Source organism: Dipodomys spectabilis, unplaced genomic scaffold (genome assembly GCF_019054845.1).
Source record: "Dipodomys spectabilis isolate Male_0828 unplaced genomic scaffold, ASM1905484v1 ptg000140l, whole genome shotgun sequence".
Lineage (NCBI taxonomy): Eukaryota > Metazoa > Chordata > Mammalia > Rodentia > Heteromyidae > Dipodomys > Dipodomys spectabilis.
Genome location: NW_024870817.1, coordinates 9,036,402 through 9,058,138, shown reverse-complemented (window position 1 = coordinate 9,058,138; position 21,737 = coordinate 9,036,402). Strand labels below are relative to the sequence as shown.

The window sequence follows — 21,737 nt, the reverse complement described above, 5'->3', positions numbered from 1 at the left end:
AAAGGTTAAGAACCTATCCTTTGGAGCAGCCTTATTTGCTTAAGAGGTGGTTATAGAGGCTCTTAATTTAGTATCTGGAGCAGCATGTGTTATTCTGGGTACATTCTCAACATAATCTTTTATGATAGTGGAAGAGCTGTGGTTTCTCTTGTTTTGTTTCTTTTATTATCTAAAGCTCTCATTTCTGATGACTAGCAAAATCTTAGCAGAAATAGTTCTTGGTCTAACTTTTGTTTATCGAGTGCTGGGATTGAACACAGTGCCTCATTCATGCCAGACAAGCACTCTGCACTGAGCTACATCCTCAGCCTTGTCTAATATAACTCTAATATAACATCACTTTCTGAAAACTCTCCCACATCCTCATTATATTTCTTGGGGTTTTTTGTAATTTAATTACTAAAGTTTAATACATCAAACTTAGCTAACTTTGCCAACTTAAAGTTGATAAATGTTCTACTGCAGTTTTTTCTTTTTGGGGGGGTGGGGGAGGGGGTCCGGTTGTGGGGCCTGAACTCTGGGCCTGGGTGCTGTCCCTCATCTCTTTAGCTCAAGGCTAGCGCTCTACCCCTTGAGCCACAGCGCCACTTCCGGCTTTTTTCTTTTTGCTTATGTGGTGCTGAGGAATCGAACCCAGGGTCTCATGCATTGCAAGGCAAGCGCTCTACCACTGAGCTACCTTCCTAGCCCCTGCAGTTTTTTTCTTATGGTTTTAATGACATGAAATACATATATGTGGGTATGAGTGTGTCTTATAATTAGTAGCATTATAGACTTGATGGGTGCTCATAGACGTAGAACATCAGTTGGTTCAAATAGAGAACAACAAAAAGAAACCTCAAAACAATGACATCCAAGTAGGAAAGCACAGTTTTTTTTTTTTTTTAAGGGCATTAGATGAGCCAGCGTTCCCATCAGAAACCAATGAAAAGTAAAGCTCTGAAGATTATGTGAGGACTTGAATAGCAGGCTGAGACAGATGGCAGAAAACAGCCTGCACATTTCATTGAATGACCTAAGTAAGATTTGAGAATGAAGATCTATAGTTTTTGTTTTTTAAAATAATAACTATAATAACTTTAGAATGGTTCCGTTTTTCTTCTGTTTATCAGTGAACCTGCTTTTTGTGATCTGATCAACTCCCATAATTACTTTCTTTTTTTGTTTTGTGTTTGATTCAGGTTTCTTTGGTTTGGGTTTTGTGCCATCCTGGGGCTTGAACTTTTTATTCAAGGCTAGCAATCTCCCACTTGAGCCACAGCTCCACTTCTGGCACTTTTTTTTTTTTGGTGGCTAATTAGAGATAAGAGCCTCATAGTCTCATGGACTTTCCTGCTTGCCTAGCTTTGAATAGCAATCCTCAGATCTTAGCCTCCTTAATAGCTAGGTTTATAGACTTGAGCCACTGGTATCTGGCTCCATAATTATTTTCAATGAAATATTTTAAGCCCATTTAATTTCTTTTGGTGGTGGTGGTGGTGGTTGTCTTGGTCATGGGGCTTGAACTCAGAGCTTGGACTGTGACACTCAATTTCCAGTTTTCTTGTGGTTAATTGGAGATAAAAGTCTCACAGACTGTCCTGCCCAGCCTGGCTTCAAACTGCCATCCTCAGATCTCAGCCTCCTGAGTAGCTAGGATTATAGATGTGAGCCACCACCAGTGCCCAGCCCATTTAATTTCTTAATTGATAGGATTTTGCCATTTCTAAAAGGTTACCATCTTTTTCTATAACTAGCTTTTCCATCCCTCCAGTTGGCTTTTAGATTGATTACATTACATTGCATTTAGCATGAAGACTCTGGCTCCAGCTTTTCTTTAGTTTTTTTGTTTGTTTGTTTTGCTTTGCTTTGGATTTTTTGTTGTTTTTTGTGGTTTTTTGTTTTGTAATACGGGAGTTCGAACTCAGGCAGCCCTGTACTTGCCTACTATGTCTTCTATGTAGCTGAGATTACAGGTATGTGCCAGTACACACAGTTTATTTGATGACTTGGTCTCTCACTAACATTTTTTTGCTTGGTTTAGCCTAAAACCATCATCTTCCCCATCTCAAGTCTCCAGATTTCTTTGTAGTACTTCTTTTTCTGGTAGGAACCTGAAATGTACAATTTCAAAAGACACTGTGGCAAGGGGTAGGCAAATGGAGAGGGTCAAGGTCAAATACTATATAAGTGTGAAAATGGAACATTGAAGCTTGTTAGTTCTGGATTAGGATCAAGATGCTTTATATGCATAGATAGAAATGTTCAAATGAAACCCCCTTTTACAATTGATTGGTGATTATTTTTAAAGTAAGGCCCTTACTCCGTAAGGGTTGGATGAGAATTTTCAGACTCCTTTTTGTACCTTTAAGAGAGCAATGTTAAGGGGTTGGGACTTGGCTTAAATAGTTGAGTGCCTGCCTAGTAAGCATAGACCCTGAGTTCAAACCCCAGAAAAATAAGGAATGAAAAAAATATCTAAAGATGCATAGGTAAATTAACATAGCTAGAGCTAATCTAATTTCTTAACAATGAAATCTCTTACTAATTTGAAGCATGATTTGTCTACCTTTTATTTTATTCTTTGTGCCAGTATTGGGGCTTGAACTCAGAGCCTAGGCACTGTTCTTTAGCCTTTTGGCTCAAAACTGGCATTTTAGTTCCACTCCTAATTTTCTGGTGGTTAATTGGAGATAAAAGTCTTACAGATACCTGGGCTGGCTTTGAAGAGAATTCCTCATTTCTCAGCCTCTTGAGTAATTGTAATTATAGATGTAAGCTACTGGTACATGGCAAATCCATACCTTTTGTAACTCTTCTATTCTGAAACTTGAATGAGATTTTCATTAAGTATAGTATGCTGAACCTGTTAATTATTTTTATTAAGGTTTTGTGTGTGTGCATGCTCATGCATTTTTATTTAGGGTGTTATAGATAAAACTCAAGACCACTCAAGTGGTCTTCCACTGAATTATGCCCCAAGACCCTTGTAAAATTCTTTAAGTTGAGATAATAGTCCTTGAGCCCACCTATATTAGACAGGTGATTGTTCCGGGTAGAGAATACATGATCATAATGTATATATTTGCTTGCAATCAAAGCGGATCTGGATTGTCAATCAAAGACAAGTAATTTTGAATCCAGTACAGCTGTAATGACCTCAGTAGGAAGGACTACGGAGGTATTAATTCTGTCATTAGCAGGAGTATCGATTTACTCCTCTCCTTTCTTCTGGGTCTTTTTTTCAGTTACAGCACTTCTAACTGTAACAGTAACCTGCATTATCCTTTAGGCTCAAGTCCCATTCATCTTTGTGACTCTGTCTACCTCATGGTGCTTTCTGGATAACTGGCCATTACTGGATTATTTTTTTCTTTCTTAATTGAAATTCTGTAAAAACAAATGATAGTCCTAAGTTATATTTGATGCCAGATACATTATGATTGCTGATCAGGTTAAGGATATAAGGACCTAGTCCTCAGAATAGTTTCCCTCAACAGTTGATAGGCTAGAAGGGGAATAAACTTCCACATAATAAGTCTATCTAGGTCTCCTCTTTAGCAAGAACTAGGGACATGATGACACCTCTCTTATAGAAACTGCCTGGAAAATTCTCCTAATGACATATTTACTAAGGATACTCTTCCATTTTGATCTTTAAGAGTTTATGGCATTTTTTTCCAGGTAGTATTTCCTGCAGAATATCAAAAGCAAAAGTTTTGAAACTTTGAAATGTTATAGTTGCTCAAGTTGATATGTTCAAGTATATATGAGTATCTTCTACATACAGGCAAACAAAACTCTCATTTGAAATATATTATTCTTATGAGAAAAATATAAAATCAACATAAAGTATGTAATTGACATATTATTACTATTAAATAGAAAAAAAATTCTTAATTTCATCATATCTACAAAAAAAACAAGAAGAAAGAGCATGGGTTGCTATAAGTTCACCAAAAGTGAAAGTTAGTAGAATTAATGAAATTAATCAATGAGAAAGCATGTATGCCTAAATAATGTACATTGAAAGTGATATTCTAACCTTAATCTGCCAAGGTTGGCGAAGTTAAACATTATTTGAGAATTCATATTAAAATAGATAGAAGACAGCCTTGAAATCTTTTTTTAAATGGCATGTTTCTCACAGAAGAAGAGAGAAGAGCACTGAAGAGGAAAAAATGAATCCCTTTTCTCTCATAGAATTAGTGTGATATTGAAACTTACAAGGGCATTTTTTTCAGAACTGTCTTTTTTCTATGCAAGAAGCTTACTGGAAACACATAGCTGCAATTCCAACAATAACAATGAGACAAAGAGACAGGAAGGAGAGAGATGAGAGGGGGAGGACATGGAAAGGGAAGAAGAACACAGGATGTACAGAAATGTGAAAGTGTGAGGCATCTGAGTTAGCTCACTGTCTTCGTGGAAGTCTTAGCTGAATATTTGTCTAGGTTCCTACTTTGTGTTGAAAAAAGTTATTCTTATCATCAGTTTTAGCATTTTTTGGAGGTGATTGTTACTATGTAAATTAATCCTGTGCTTGTAAACTCACTATATACCATGTTAGAGCAGTAAAATTTGGCACATGACACAGCAGTGGCATTTGTATAAATTTATGCAATAACTAATTGATTGTGTTACATAATTTTATTTTCCACTTGTAGTAACAAGGAATAAATCAAAACTATTTAGTAAGAAGCCAAAAACCAAATTTTGTATCTAGCCATAATGATAAAATAAGCAAAACTAACCTGAGTTGAGCCTTTTCACTTTTAAGGGGACTGTGGTAGGCAGATTTCTATCACTGAAATCAGAATCAAGCAACTTAAAAGGAGGAAAGATTTCTTTTTGGCTAATGGTTTCAGAGGTTTTAGTTCATGGTCAATTGGTTCCTCTGCCTCAGCCCAGTGGCAAGCCATAATATCATGATAGGAGCATATGACCAGTAAGTAGAGAGAGGGGAGAAAGAGTCCAGGGCCCCAGTATATCTTTCAAGTGAATGCACCAGGAGTTGACAACCGAGCCTTTAGTATCTAGACCTTTGGAGAACATTTAAGATTGAAATCATAACAGAGACCTTGGTTAAAAGTATCTCACAACAGAGAAATTGTTTTAAAAACATGGAGACAGATGATAAATTTACTATCAAAAAGGTTAAATGAAATCACATTCCTTCATTGCTGTGACCAAAAAAAATACATGGTGATTAATACCACTATCTTTCAAGGTTAGAAGATCTTCACGTATGCTAGTGTGGATTCACTCTTTTTTTTTTTAATTTAATTTAATTTTATTTGTGAACATACTGTACAGAGGGGTTACAATTACATGGGCAGGATAATGCGTACATTTCTTACCAAGCATTGCAGCCTCCTCCTTTGGTTTACCCTTCACATCCGTGGATTCACTCTTGACTGTATCAAGAGGGTCATCTGGCTATACTACCAATACAATCAGGACACGGAGTTAATCCAGAGATCATCAGCTAGTTTACATTCGTAACAAGTTTGCATCTTGCCATAATTTCTATTATAGTTTCCAGTATAAACACTTCTCCACTGGCTAAAACAAGCACTTTGGTTCCTACACATGTCAGTGTACACTGTTTTTTCTTAAACCCTTAGAGTTCTTACCCTAAAGTCCTACTCTAATAGTAACATAATGGAATTTAAGCAATGAGTTAAGCAAAAGACTGAGAAACTAATGTCATATTGTTTTGATAACATGATAAACTTTATTTTTAAAATCCTATTTTAGGATCTCCCATCTGTTAAAATTAATTAGTATGTTAGATATAATTCTCTAAAACCTAGGTTTCATTTTTATCAAAATATACTGAATGTCTACTATGAAAAATAGTTACATTATAGTTCTTTAGGAGTCTCTACTTCTCTTTGGTAAGCAAATAAAAAAGGAAAATCTTATAACTTTGGTTTAACATTCATAGGTCATTAGTCATTTTGAGTGGGTTAAAATTTCTCTTAAATGGAATATTATATTTTAATATGAAATAGACATTTTATGTGTTCCTATCTGGATCTTCAAAATTCTTTCCAAGTTTATAGAGCTCTTGAGAAGTCAGCTGAAATTTACAAAACTTTTGTTAACTGAAACTTATAAAACCAATTTTCTTATAAATTCCCTGGTATCTGGAAGTGGTGCTATAGCTCAAGTGGTAGAGTGTTCGTCTTGAGCTGAAGAGCTGAGGGACAGCACTCAGGCCCAGAGTTCAAGCCCCATGATCGACCAAAAAAAAAAAAATTCCCTGGTATACTTCCTAAGCCAATTATGCCAGCTATATAGACTTAAGACATTGAAATATATCAAATAGTATATAAAACAAGCTAAAGATTTACAAGTTGAATTTATTGAATCATTTAACTTATAAATACGCTAGTAAAAATAAATTCATACCAGTAGTACCTTTGATAATTCAGTACATGGTTAAAATCGTTCTTTTAGTAGTAAAGATAGATCTAGGAACGCTGTAAAACATGAAAGATTTTAGAAGTATGAAGTATACTAAGTCAGTAAGATTTTTAGATTATATAAAGTTTTGATGGTGGAAAGAAAATATAACTGACCAGAAATATTATCTTCTGAAAGAAAAAAGTGAAAATACTAGAAATTTCAGTTTATAAGAAAAAAGATAACATTTTTTGTTTGACTAAATATCTTGCTCTAAAAAAAAGAACAATTGTAAGTACTTATTAGTTTCAAAGAACATAGAAGAAAATATTTGGCTCTTTTTTCCCCTGGTTTTTTAATTTTCAACGGAGACCTAACATAGGTATTCTAATATTTGAAGAACTGAGTCTTAAAATTGTTTTCATTGTTGTTTTCCTAGATGCGTGCAGTCAGCTTTTAAGCCTTTTTAATACCTTACTGTATATCTTTTTGTTCCTCCAGTAATCGTGTAGAAGCATGGACAAGAGATGTTTCTTTCTTACTTAGACAAGAAGGCAGGCCAATGGTTAATCTTATTCCCAATAAGACTGAAGTAAGAGTGATGGAAAAGGACTGGACAAATACAGACAAAGCAATAAATTGGTTAAGAACAGAAGCAAAAAATAACTCTAAACCATTTGTTCTTTACTTGGGGTTAAATTTACCACACCCATACCCTTCACCATCTTCAGGAGAAAACTATGGATCTTCAACATTTCACACATCTCTTTATTGGCTTGACAAAGTAAGTACACTGTGTGCTCAAAATGAGAAGTTAATGTTATATCTGAAGCTTATTGGGATTAGCTTATTGTTCCTCTAAGCACCTTTAAAGGAAATATGAGAACTATATATTTAATCTTAACTAGTTTGTTAAACAAACTGAACAAGGCCCTGACTTTAAACTCTGGTTCTAATCCCCGCCTCCCCCCACCCACAAAAAAATAAGAAGGGACAATTTTACTGAATTAAGTGTTAAAACTCAGAAACCTAGCCAAGGACCAGTGGCTCATGCCTATAAACCTAGCTGCTCAGGTGACTGAGATCTGAGGATTGTGGTTCAAAGCCAGCCTGAGCAGGAAAGTCCATGAGACTTTTCCATGAGGGACAGTGCCCAGGCCCAGAATTGAAGTCCCACGACTGACAAAACAAAAAACCTCAGGGACAGTACTCAGAATCAGCACCAAAAAAACAAAACAAAAATAAAACACACACAAACAAATCTTCTGAATTAAATACATTTATATGTGGTGTGTCTATAAAAATAAGAACAGAAAGACATTCTTAAGGGAATTCTCAGTTTGCACAATCATAAAAATGACCATGGAACTGCAAAATGATCTTGTCAGTGGATGAATTGAGCCTTTCTCTAAAATGTATAAAAATGTGTCAAAACAATTACAATTATTCTATTTTTTGTAAGAGAAACATAATAAAACGAGTATTTGTTTTGCCTACTGTACTGAAAACATTAAACACTGAGATTTAAATTGTTTGCAGGTATTTGTTTTGGTTTGGTTTTTGCTGTTGTTTTTATTAAATACTTACCCAAGAGTATTTTGAGCAAATGCTTGCCTTTTCATGGTGTGATAGATGATAATGAGTCATCATCTTTTCTATGACTTGGCAAATGGCCAAAACCGTATTCCTTTCTATATTTGGATCACTTTCAATGTTAATGTATGTCAAGGGTCCCTTGAATGTGAACATTTTTACCAATGTCCCCTCTGTAGCATCTTATCCCCTTTTTTACGAGTTATATATCTCTACTATAGATAGTGGCAGTGTCAACATAATCAGGTCAGCCATTTTTCTATAATTTCATTTATATTTTTGAATTTCATTACCAGTCTTATTAGTTTTCAGTTAATATTTGCCCTTGTTAAACAATTCTTTTTTATTATCCTTTGTAAAATCATGTGGATTTATCATTGTGAGACAAGTCGATTCTCCCTAGATCCTTTAGAGTAAGGCTTAACTAAATTCCAGACAGTTCTAGTCCAATCACAAATGCAAATGAAAGAACACTCAACTATATTTACTATTTATTCCTTTATAATTTTCCTGCCCTTTTCTTCACATACTTCATAAACATTCTTTTCTCCTGTTACCAATAATTAAACATTGTGAAGTCTTCTAAAGATACCTGTTGGAGGGAAGGTATGACTTTGCAAGTATAAGTAAGTTTATTGTTTTCCTTCCCTTTTTAGGTAACTGCCCAGGCCATCAAAATCCCAAAGTGGTTGCCTTTTTCAGAAATGCACCCTGTAGATTATTACTCTTCTTATACAAAAAACTGCACTGGGGAGTTTACAGACAAAGAAATCAAGAATATTAGAGCATATTATTATGCTATGTGTGCTGAGACAGATGCCATGCTTGGTAGGTAAAATAATAAGCAGTTACATGAAGACAATATAATACTTTTCCACAAACTGATTGTGCTGGTTGGGACTTGCAGGAATATCTTCAGATTTTTCTTATAACAGTTGCTTAGATACCTCAAACTTAAAACTATAAAAGTACTGGCACAAGCCAGGCAGCCGGTGGTTCACACCTGTAATCCTAGCTACTCAGGAGGCCATGATCTGAGGATCACAGTTCAAAGCCAGCCTGAGCAGGAAAGTCTGCGAGACTCTTATCTCCAGTTAACCACCAGAAAACCAGGAGTGGCATTGTGGCTCAAGTGGTAGAGTGCTCACTTTGAGCTGAAGAGCTCAGATACAGTACCCAGGCCCAGAGTTCAAGCCCCATGACCAACAACAACAACAACAAAAAAAAAATACTGGCACAAAATAATTGGATAACATGAATTAATAGTTGAATAGAAAGCTCTATCTTTTTATAAATCCCTTGATTCATAAAAATGTTCAGCTTTGTTCAGATGTAGTCATAGAAAGTTACCATTTACTTGAGACAAAACTTTATATTGACCTTAAAGAGGTATCAGCATTTAGCTGAAGAAGGCTCACATATGATAGGTAGCTCAGCCTAGTTTCTGAGGAACAAGAAAATTAACTTAGTCTTGTGACTCCTTCTAACTTGTAATACTTGTAGAAAATCCATTTTCCTGAGACCTGTTAGACTTTAGAACAAGGCTTAACTGAAGCTGAAGTCAATCTACCCATGTGATTCTGAACCAGAATCATATTGAATTTCTGTCATTCAGACTCAAGATTAGTTCAAAAAACAAACATGCCTATATAAAATGATTATAGTAGAATTTTTCCTATTCAGTTTAGAGTTATGAACAGTTTTATTCATATAATGAGAAATCTTGTTTTTTTTACGTAGCAGGTTTTTTAAATCATACCATCACTTAATTTATTTTGCCACGTGTTGGCATAACTGCACTAGTGAGGTTTGGGTAGCACCTCTTCCATGAAGACTAAACACTGGAGTAAACAGACTGTTTTTTTTATTTTTAAAACATTTATTGGGTGAACAGGCAACTCCTTAGCACAACTACTGGAAGGAAAAAAGGAGGGAAGGAAAGAAGGAAGGAAGGAAGGAAGAAAGGAAGGAAAAGAAAAATACAGAAGAGGGCTGGGATGGTGGCTCAGTGGTAGAGTGCTTGCCTTGCATGCCTAAGGCCCTGGGTTCGATTCCTCAGCACCACATAAGCAAAAAGAAAAAAGCCAGAAGTGGCACTGTGGCTCAAGTGGTAGAGTGCTAGCCTTGAGCTGAAGAGCTGAAGGACAGCGCCCAGGCCCAGAGTTCAGGCGCCACAACTGGACCCAAAAAAAAAGAAAAGAAAAATACAGAAGAAAGTCAAAAATGAATAAATTACAATCTACAATCTTTATAACATTGTGATATTTATAGTTATAAGTACATGCATTAAATACATGTATTTAAAGGGTCATAAGGACTTTCCTAGTAATCTATACAAGTAAGGCTGTAGGTAAACTTCTTTAGTAATAAATCTATAACATCTATTGACTTGTACTTCATTGATATAGTCTCCTGTTAAGGAATGTTTGTGCCTTAGAAATTGGTTTTAAGGGACTGGGAAGGCGGCTCAGTGGTAGAGTGCTTGTCTAGCATGCATGAGGTCCTGGGTTCGATTCCTCAGTACCACATAAGCAGAAAAACCGGGAGTGGTGCTGTGGCTCAAGTGGTAGAGTGCTAACCTTGAGCTGAAGAGCTCAGGGACAGCACCCAGGTCCAGAGTTCAGGCCCCATAACCAATTAAACAAAAAAGAAATTTGTTTTAAAAGCTTGCAACAATCCATTCATATCTACTAAGATGAAATACTACATATTTAATGGTTGCCACAGGGAGTGTGAAAATACTAATGTTAAAGTAATTTTCAGGGGAAAATGACCAATTTACTTATTTTAAGTTACAAAATTTATGGAATATATTTTTCTACTTGAAGGAACATTGATCTGGTGACCAAATTATATTATTATTCATTGTGCTTGTTTAAGAAACATTTAGTGGGGCTGGGAAGGTGGCTCAGTGGTAGAGCGCTTGCCTTGCATGCATGAGGCCCTGGGTTCGATTCCTCAGCACCACATAAACAAAAAGAAAAAAGCCGGAAGTGGCGCTGTGGCTCAAGTGGTAGAGTGTTAGCCTTGAGCTGAAGAGCTGAGGGACAGCGCCCAGGCCCCACAACCGGACTCCCCCCCCCAAAAAAAAGAAGAAACATTTAGTTCTAGGTACTTCCTGAGGCATCATATTGAATACTCCCAAGAATTACACCTTAGAGCTAAAGATATGGCTCAGTGGCAGAGCTCCTGCCTAGCAAGTGAGGCCCAACAATCAAACCCAGTAGTACCAGAGAGAAAGAGAGAGAAAGGCAGAGACAGAGAGAAACATGAACATATGTTAATAGAAAACATGCTAAGCTCTTCATATCAGTGCCTTTACATTCTCACCTAGAATGTTCTTTCCTTTGCTCTGTCTGTGACTCATTCTCAGTCTTTAGCTTTCATCTCAAATTATACCTCATCATAGATGTCTTTCCCAGTAAACCAGACTCATCAGTCTATTTAATCTACATTTTATATTGTTTACACCTTAATATTCATTATGTTTTCTGTTTACTTGTATACCATTTGTCTCCTCATGAGGGCAGCAACCTTCTATTTTGATCAGCATTGCTTCTTTGGTGCCTAGCATTTCACCCATAGTGGCTGGCACATAGTAAGTACTGGATAATATTTAAGGAATGAGTGTAAACACCACAGATTACAATATTGTTATTATAACTGCAGTCATATACATCTTATAGGAGGTTGGGCTAACTGTAGTTCACTATACCTATGCATCATATACATCTTAAGAAGCATCCTAAAATCTGGGCATTGGTGGCTCACACCTATAATCCTAGCTATGTGGGAGGCTGAAGTTGGGAAGATCATAGTTCAAGGTCCACCCCAGCATACAACATGAGCTCTGTTCTCAACCAACACATAGTCAGTGTGGTGTGCACCTGCCATCCTGGCTATGTGGCAAGCTGAAATAGAGAGGATCACAGTTCTAAGCCTGTTTCAGCAGAAAAATTAGTAAGACTGTCTCAATGGAAAAAACTGGGTATGGTGTCATATGCTTGGACATCTGAGCTACAGTGCGAAGTGTGTAGTAGGTGGAGGACAGCATAAGCATATGCCTGAAGGAAAAATAAGTGCAAAAAAAGAGCTAGAAGTATAGCTCAGGTAAAGTGTCTGCCTACCATAAGCACAGGGGCCTATGTTCAACTCTAGTACTGAAAAAAAGCATTCTGACAAATTTATGTATCATTCCAAACTTATAGGGCAGAATTACTTAAACTTAATGTGGTAGAATAAAACATGAACTAAACACAGATTAATAGATTTATCTTGATTTCATTGTAGGTGAAGTTGTTGTGACTCTTCGCGAGCTAGAACTTCTTCAAAATACTATTGTCATCTATACTGCAGACCACGGAGAGCTGGCAATGGAACATCGGCAGTTTTATAAAATGAGCATGTATGAAGCCAGTGCCCATATTCCACTTGTGATGATGGGGCCAGGAATTAAGGCCAACCACCAAGTATCAAATGCGGTTTCTCTTGTAGATATTTACCCTACTATGCTTGGTAAGTAAATATTCCTTTGTAACAATGCTGAAGAATGAATAAGCAAAGTAGTCATAGGTCCTGATGATTTGTTTTCACTTTGAACAACTTATTTAACTCTAAGTAAAGTTCATAGTCTGAGCAATAAGCACAGGAGTTGTCAGATTTGAGTGTCCTTCATTCACTTTAGTCATTTTTCTTTCAATAGATTCATAATCAGGTTATGACTATATAGAGTAAACTACCTATGATACTTAGGTACATAACTTTTTAAATAATTGTTATGTCATTTGGATGACTACCCTCTTCCTAAAATCTAAGCATTTCCTTTCCAGGTTATTCTACCTACTTTAAGACTATTAAATTTGTAAAGGGTAAGAAAGGTCCTTTAAGCTGAAAACGTCATCATTTTTCCTCAAAATTCTTTTGCTAGTTTTGTATTAGTTTCTTTTTTCTTTTCTTTTTTCTTTTTTCTTTGTCAGTCATGGCTCTTGAACTCTGGGCCTGGACGCTGTCCCTTAGCTCTTTAGCTCAAGGCTAGCGTTCTACCATTTGAGCCTCAGCACCCACTTCCAGTTTTCAGGTGGTTAATTGGAGATAAGAGTTTTACAGACTTTCTTGCCTGGGCTGGCTTTAAACTATGATTCTCAGATCTCAGCTTCCTGAGTAGCTAGGATTACAGGCATGAGCCACTGGCACCCAGCTCCTTATTAGTTTCTTAATGTCTACACGCATAGCTCTAGATCTAGAACAGCAACATGTAGATTGCAATACTTAGCATTTTGTTGATAATACTAGAATAATACCATCATCAAATTCGAAGGAATTTATATATGGTTGGTTTCTATCTAACTGAATACTTTAAATTCATTAGTATTTACATACTGTAAGTCCTCTGTTCTGTGGCACTATCAATTAAAAAAGTACCCTCAACTTGTAAAAGTTTGGTGAAAGACAAACATAAATATCTCTAATTTTAGAAATATTAAAACATGAAGGACACATGCTTAAAGACAGAAGTTCTTTTTATCTTCTATTATGAGGTCTTTGCCTTTATTTAACAAATCAAATTCTTTATAGGGAAGTTAAATTAGTGCCCTCTCCTTTTCTCTTTTGTTTCATATCATATCTTTCTATCTGAATATCGTTATATCTCTGAATTTAGAATCTCTTCAGTCATCACTGGCTGATTTCTCTTTATCCTAAAGCACTTTGTTACATTTATCCATATCTCAGCCACTTTCTTACTCCATTCCTAGATCCCTGTTACTCTCCCTCCTTTCTGTTTTTTTTTCTTAATTTTATTTTTTTGTGTGTCATTATTAGGGTTTTAATTAAGAGCCTGGGCATTATCACTTAGCTTTTCCACTCAAGGCTGGAACTCTACCACTTGAGTCACAGCTCCACTTCCAGCTTTTTGGTAGTTAACTGGAGATACAAGTCTCAGATACTTTCCTGCATAGGCTGACTTTGAACCATGATCCACAGATCAGCCTCCTTAGTATCTAGGATTACAAGCTGAGCCATTGGTGCCTGGCTGAAAATGATGTTTTCAAACCAAAATCAAAGAGATTTTTCTAAAAGCCTTTAAAGCTACAGTGTTTTCAAACAAATCATCAATAAATATATGAGAAATAAATACAAGCTTCTGGTGCATAGGAAAAAATAGTAAAGTTTTTAAAATAATATAGATATTTGACTTAGGATTTGTTTTTCAGCACAAAGAAAATTACTCTATCTATAAAAGACTAAAAAGATATTTACTAGAACTCCTGCTATGGCTTCCCAAATCTGTGCTACATTCTGCTTTTACTAAATTTTAGACTATTTATAATGCAGTGGTTGGCATCAGCCTGTGTCACACACAGTGCTGCTCAAAGTGGTATACCAACTTCCCAAATCCCCTAAAGTAAAAGTTTATAACCTTCTGTTGGACCTGGAGTAAACAAGACACAAGTGGTTCACCTCCTTTTGCTCCTATAAACAGCCCCTTGGGATTTGAGGGAGTATCCAATCAGGTTCCTGCATCAAGAGATCTTATACTTTCTATTCCTTAGGGATAAAAAGGTATCTATCATATCTATCTGAAGTAGATATCTTATAGGGTTCATTCTCTACCCCTTCTTCAGTTTACTGTTGGAATGTCCTTTCTAGGAAAGGCCTTCTCTGACAACAAGTTATAAAACAACACATACACACATGCCTGACTATAAAATATAAAACAGCACATACACAGACCTAAAAGCCTGCCATAGTCTCTGTCTTCCTTGCATTTTTATTACCTTGTGACATATTCGCCCTTTTCCCATATTGACGGTAAGCTCCTGGAGAGCTGCTTGTTTTGTGTACTGTTACTTCCCTGCATCTGGAACAGCACCTGGTTTGCTGAATGAATGGGAAAAAAAGGAACATTTGATTAGTCCCATTTCAGTTTATTACTTATTAAATTAATTGGTAGAAAACTTAACTTTTCTTAGTCTTCTAAACATCTTTGGGAAAACTCAGATAAGAATAGGCCTAACATATAATGTTCTTAAGTAGTAAAGTTTACTAGAATACAAGAATTTCTGATAGATGTGAGTATATGTCATTTGGTCCCTGACTCCCAGCCATCCTCAAGGGCCTCTTCTCTCCCTTGTCATGGCTCATTAGTGAGCATGAAAGTCCCTTTACCCAACCTATTCTCACCCAACCTCTTCCCTTGTACTCTCTCTTTTTACTTCACACTGAATGCTGTCTGGAGCTCAGTTACTTTCATATCTGTAAATCCTTTTTCTCACATACTTTGTTTTTAACTATTTATTTATTTATGAAATACTTCCCTCTCTTCCTCATTGAGAATAGTTAAATTTACATGAAATTATGAAATATTGAAACCAGAAAGGGGGTTGAGGAGGAAATTGCCAACTTGTTTTGGAACTATCTTAAATATGCAGCTATAATTAATAGTAATTTTTCAATAGGAAAAGGGCAGTTCCAAACAAACAGCAACCTTTTTCTAAGTCAGACATTTTTCAAGGTCTTAGTCTACGTTTCTATTATTGTTAACTAAAAAATCCACATATAATATCTAGTCTTGTAAAAAAAAAAAGGTAAATTATGTCATTTATTAATGTTGAACTAATTAAGGAATGAATTATTTTAAAATATTTTTGTTCAAAGGTATTGCTGGAATTCCTGTGCCTCGGAACCTGAGTGGATACTCTTTGTTGCCCTTGTCATCAGAACGACTTAAGAATGTCGATAATGTGGACAATCTACGCCCATCCTGGATTCTGAGTGAATACCATGGATGCAATGTGAATGCTTCCACCTATATGCTTCTAACTAACCAATGGAAGTATATAACCTACTCTGATGGTGTTTCAATAATGCCTCAACTCTTTGGTAAATTTGTTGATATATTTTTAAGTATAATATTATTTGTAATTAGTCAGTCTGCATAGCATTGCTCCAGAGATTCAGTAAGCATGATTAAATGACTATCTGTTGATTCTCATGCTAGGACAAGTAGAAAAGATTATCCAATTCACCTGGCTAATAAAGTAAACTTTTGAATCTAGTCAGTTTGCTTACAAAATATACATAAAACCACCAGTCTTTGTGATGTGTAGTAAAAGCAAAAAAAAAAAAAAATTAAGGATGTCATTTGAAATTTTTCAGCTAATCAAAACAGAGCAACCTCATTACAAATCATCATTTGAATATCAGACAAAGTGCCCTAAAATTTTGGATCTGCTTTTGCTGGCCCCTTTTCATTTTCCCATTAGCAGTCAACACTCATTGTACTGGGTTTCATCTGTTCTAAACAATTAATGACTATTGATTATAGAGCCTGGCTTTCCGCATATATTGTTAGTGTTTATCCCAACTCTCCAGACAATACCATTCTCATTGTTTTTTATAGAAAAGGAGACGAGGGGGTCAGAAAAATTTGGATACTTTTGCAGAATCTCAAAGCTAAAAAGTAGGATTGAGAGTTTAACCCTAGGTCTGACTCCAAAATCCAGTCTTTTTTCTCCCCAGTAAATATGCCTGTCACCTTCACTAATCTGGGAACTAATTTTTAAAAATAGTTTCTGACTTATTTGTCCCATATTGTCCATTTTTCTCCCTAAGTTCTCTTCCTAGTTATAAATGTCAGAATTGTTAACTCCAAATAAGCTTTTAAGGGCCAAACTAATGTCCTTAAATAATGAACATCTTTTACTCCTTTAATGGCCATGGTTAAATGGAATTTATGGGAGCTCGTTGTTTATACTGAGCTCCTCCATTGGGTCCAACAAAACTGACCAACCAGAACAATCATGCTAAATGCCAAACAATCAAACTGAACTTTAAGACAGGTCAGGTTTACAGAAAACAGGAGATTTGTGTAACTGATCTGAAGTTTACTTACTGGACCCAAAATAGGAAGTTTCCTCTGTTAACCCTAGAAAAGTTCCTTGTTTCTGCTTTCTTCATCTTTTTTCAGCCTATAAAGCCCACTTCCTCTCCTTAGCTCATGGGAGCACTTTTTCTAATTCACTAAGTAGGATGCTGCCCAATTCAGGACTTGCTGGATAAAAGATCAATTAGATCTTTAAGCTAAATTTTTTTTCTTACACCATGTCCAGCTCCACTGTATTCTATGGGACTTATTTATGGATTACTCGTTCATAAAGAGGTGCTAGCTGACTTTACATAGCAAAGCCATATATGTCTACAGGCCCCTCACTTCAAATAGGCCCATACAGATTGTGTGTGTGTGATTGTATGTGTGTGTGTGTGTGTGTGTGTGTGTGTGTGTGTATACATTGCTTAATCATGGAGATATATTCTAAATGTGTCATTAGATTATCTCATTGTTATACCAAAATCATAGAACTAAGATGTCTGTGATATCTCTAAGTGATACAGTCTTATTGAACCACCAATGTGTGTGGGTTTGTTGACTAACACATCTTTATGTCACATATTGGCTAAATGTTGTCCTTCCTTTTACTATAGTAAGAAGAAATGAAAACAAATTCTAATACATTATCTGTCATAATGATATTCTAAAAAACAATTTAGAAAGTAACTTTTGACAAGTACTTTAATTTCTTTTTCAGATCTTTCAACGGATCCAGATGAACTAATAAATATTGCTACAAAATATCCAGACTTTACTTCTTCTTTGGATCAGAGGCTTCGTTCCATTATAAACTATCCTAAAGTTTCTGCTTCTGTCCACCAATATAATAAAGAGCAGTTTATCATATGGAAAGAAAGCACAGGAAAAAATTATTCAAATGTTATAGCAAACCTTAGGTGGCATCAGGAGTGGCTGAAAGAACCAAACAAATATGAAAATGCGATCAATCAGTGGCTTAAAACCCATACCACTAAAAAAAAGTTTGAACAAAACTAATAATGTTTTAGAGCTACATAGAAGTATGTTAATATGTATTTTAAATGAAAGTTATAGTAATGGTATACTATTAAAGAGGATAGAGATCCTTGCATCAGACTGTCTAAATTCAAACCTTGTCTCAGTAATTAACAACTGTGTGACTTTGGGCAAGTTACTAACATCTCTGGTGTTCACTTTTCTATAAATAAAAATATGAAGAATAGTGGTGACTATATAAACTTAGAACAACACCTGGAACATGGTGAAGAATTGAATGTTAGATAAAAATATCATTAACACTTTCCATCTTTCCTAAGTATACTCTACAAAATGAATATAATTTATATTGTTGTCATAATCTAGTCCTATGTACTGATAGGTTCAGGAAGAATGTAGTAGCATCTTTTTTCAGGATATCATCATATCTATCATCTAGATATCTAGCTATCTATCTACCTACCTACCTACCTACCTATCTATCTACTTACCTACCTACCTACCTACCTATATATCTACCTATATTTTGATCTGTTGGTTTTTAAATTTTAAGTCACTCTCAAGTTATCAAGAAACCTAAAGTTACTTCTAATCTTTGCTTATATGGTCAAGGTGAGGCTTACTTAAAATGGAATTAGAATGACAAATTTGTTAGAGAAATACATATGAAATTGATTTTTAAACCACAAAAATTTTACAAAAGCAGTTTAAGGCTCAAGTGTTTTCAAGGAAATCATCCATAAATATATGAGAATGAAAACTAGTGTCCAGATGCACAGGAAGAATTAGTAAATACTTAAATTACTTAATAAAGAAATAGATATTTAACATGGGATCTGTTTTTCAGCACAAAGAATATTATTCTACCTATAAGATTAGGAAGATATTTACCTACATTCCTGCTATGGTTTCCCAAGTCTCTGCCATCTTCTGCTTTTACTCAATTTTAATCTATCACATAATTGTTAATACCATATTGTATTGCATACACTGCTGCTCAAAATACTCTATGGATTTCCCATCTCACCAAGAGTAAAAGTTCAAAGTCTTCAGTTGGACCTGGGTGCCAATATAATTTCTTCCCCTCATCAACTTGTCCCTAATTCTGCTCATGTAAACAGGCCTCCTTGAGATTTAAGAGAGGATCCAATCAGGTTCCTGAATCAGAGATTTTGCACTTGTTCTTCCTTGGGGGATAACAAAGAGTACTATCTTCAGCTATATATAGGTCTAACTATCTGTCCCTTCCTCAGGTCCCTGTTGACTGTCCCTTCTCATAAAGGCCTTCCCTGAATACAAGATGTAAACAGCACATGCACACATGACTGTCATCAAACTCTCTTCTTGCATTTTTGTTACCATATGACATATTTGACTTTTTTCCCATGCTAGAAGGTAAGCTCCTAGAGAACTGCCTGCTTTTGTACACCATTACTTCCCTGCATCTTGGAACAGCACTTGGTTTGTTGAATGAATGAAAAAAGTAATTACAATGGATTTATCTCAGTTTATTACTGACTTACTAAATTAATAGAAAAGAAAATTAAATGTTCTTAGTCTTCTAAACATCTTTGGGAAAACTCAGGTAAGAATAGGCCTAAAATATAATATTCCTAAGTAGAAAAGGTTATTTTTTAAAGTGTTAAATACAAGAATTTCTGATAGCTCTGAGTCTATGTCACTTGGTCCCTGATTCCCAGACTTCATCAAAGGGCTTTCTTCTTCCTTCCCATGGCTCACTAGTGATGGGCATTACTCCGTTACCTAATCTCTTCTTACCCAGATTCTTCCCTTGTACACTTCTTTTTTTACTGAGTAGGATACTGTCTTTGACCTCAGTTAGTTTCATCTCAAACTATGGAGACCTCTAGATTCCCATGGAGCTATGAGTAGATGCAAGAGTGGATAATGTGTGCAGAAGAAAGCATGATACCAGTAGAAAACTTGCAAGTGTGTTTGCCTTTTCCTGTGTACACAGGATTCTGAGTGCTTGGCATTACACAGGATTACTTATTTTCTTTTAAAGAATGTACTATATCTAATTGACAATGGTCATAGACTTACATAGTTTCAAAATGCTTAGTTATTATTAAGACCTTAATCTTAGCATCTCTAACAATTTAATGATTGTATCAAAGAGACTGATGTAAAACTGTAATAGACATTTATAATAGAAATTTGTTCCCCAAATTATACAGAACAGAAAATATTTGAAATGTTTTATTGCTTATCAACCATAAAACAATTCTGTGAGTATTTGATAAGAGTTTAATGACTCAGTTGATGGAATACTAGAAATATTCAATGGAAGACAGCCCCTGGATATAGCTGATTTTACTACTCTTGTGCACACAGGCAATATATGCATGAGGTTAAAGACTGAAAAGGTACAAAAGGGTTATGTAAGCATGAAGGGTATTCAGTATTTGTCCATTCCTAGTCCCTTCCAAGGAGGGATTACTGAAACCACTTTCATGTTCATCCTTTCATTAACAGGCCATATACTTAGGCACAAATAGATGTTTTCTTTCCACTAGTCCTTCCAATGGTGTCACGCTATATACTATCTTTCTCCTTATTTCTTTTCCCTCTCCCAGATTTGGCAGTAAGTATCTAGAAGTGACATTGTTGAGTCAAGCGTTTATCTACAATATTATTGTAAATACAACCAAATTACCTCTGAAGAGGTTATCCAAATTGATACTCTTCAGAAAGGCATAGCCTTTGTATAAAGTGCCAACCTGATAAATATCAAATATTTTTATTTTTTCTTATTATGAATAAAGTTGATAAATTGTCATATATTGAATAGCCATTAGAAAGTTGAACTTAACTATGAATTACAATTTCTATTCTTTGCCTGTTTTCCTGTTGGTTGTTACTCTTTCTTTTCTATTTACAGGCATGCCTTAGATTTTAGCTCCTTGTAAGAAAGCCTGCAAATATTTTCTTTCTAGTTTGTCACTGTCATTTGTCTTTTTACATTATTCTGATGTTTTAACCTGCAGAAATTTATATTTTCATGTTATCAAATTTATAGCTATTTGTACCATATATACAATTATGATTTTTAATTAAAATAATATTTAATTTAAAATTACATGAATATATTTTTGTGACTTTGGAATTTTCTGTCATATTTACAATGGTCTTCACACTTACCTTCTTCCACAGTTTTATTTCTTGTCCTTAGGTCTTTGACTCATCTAGACATTACATATTAGAGGTCTTAATTTAGCTAATTTGCTTGTTTTTAATGATTACCCAATTGACTTTGGCTTCCTCTCTTCTTTTTTTCCTTCCTTTTATTCTTCTTCCCATGTTCTCTTTCTTTCTTCTTTTTTTGTGGTACTAGGGATTAAACACAGAGCTTTTTGCATACAAGACAGCTACCTACCACTTGAGCCAGGCCTCCAGTGTAACTGACCTTTTATTGAGTAAATGACTGCCTGATCGGTTAAAAATATAATTTCACTGTATAACACCTTGAACTGAATAAATTATCTTCACTGATTTTTGTTGTTGTTATTTTGCTTTATGCAGTACTGGGGACTGAAGTCAAGGGCTCATACGCCCTATACAAGCATGACAGCACTTTTCAGATAGGATCTTGTGCTTTTGCTCTAGCTATCCTTGGACTATGATCCTCTTGCTACCATCTCCCAAATAACTAAAATTGCATGTAAGTGTTACAATGCCTGGCTTGAGATGGGATCTAGCTAACTTTTACCCAGGCTGGCCCTGAGCCACCACCCTCCTGGCCAAGGTTACACACAGGCACCATCACTCAGAGCTCTCAACATAGTTTTTCCAATCCACCTCCTATAGGAAATGTCATACTAGGAGTGAAAATCGCCTTCCCCAAAATGCCCTGGTCCCTAGTATCAGG

At 35.5% G+C, this 21,737-nt stretch overlaps 1 protein-coding gene across 1 annotated transcript in view; it reads left to right on the top strand.

Annotated features, from left to right (window-relative positions):
• Positions 1–17,968, top strand: part of Arsk (arylsulfatase family member K) — a 28,854-nt gene extending 10,886 nt beyond the window's left edge. The window contains exons 4-8 of the mRNA XM_042691099.1: positions 6,892–7,174; positions 8,640–8,811; positions 12,274–12,498; positions 15,640–15,864; positions 17,571–17,968. Of these exons, the coding sequence (XP_042547033.1) occupies positions 6,892–7,174; positions 8,640–8,811; positions 12,274–12,498; positions 15,640–15,864; positions 17,571–17,869 (1,204 nt within the window). The 3' untranslated portion in view covers positions 17,870–17,968. The remainder of the gene's footprint in view (positions 1–6,891; positions 7,175–8,639; positions 8,812–12,273; positions 12,499–15,639; positions 15,865–17,570) is intronic.
• The last annotated feature ends 3,769 nt before the right edge of the window (positions 17,969–21,737 follow it).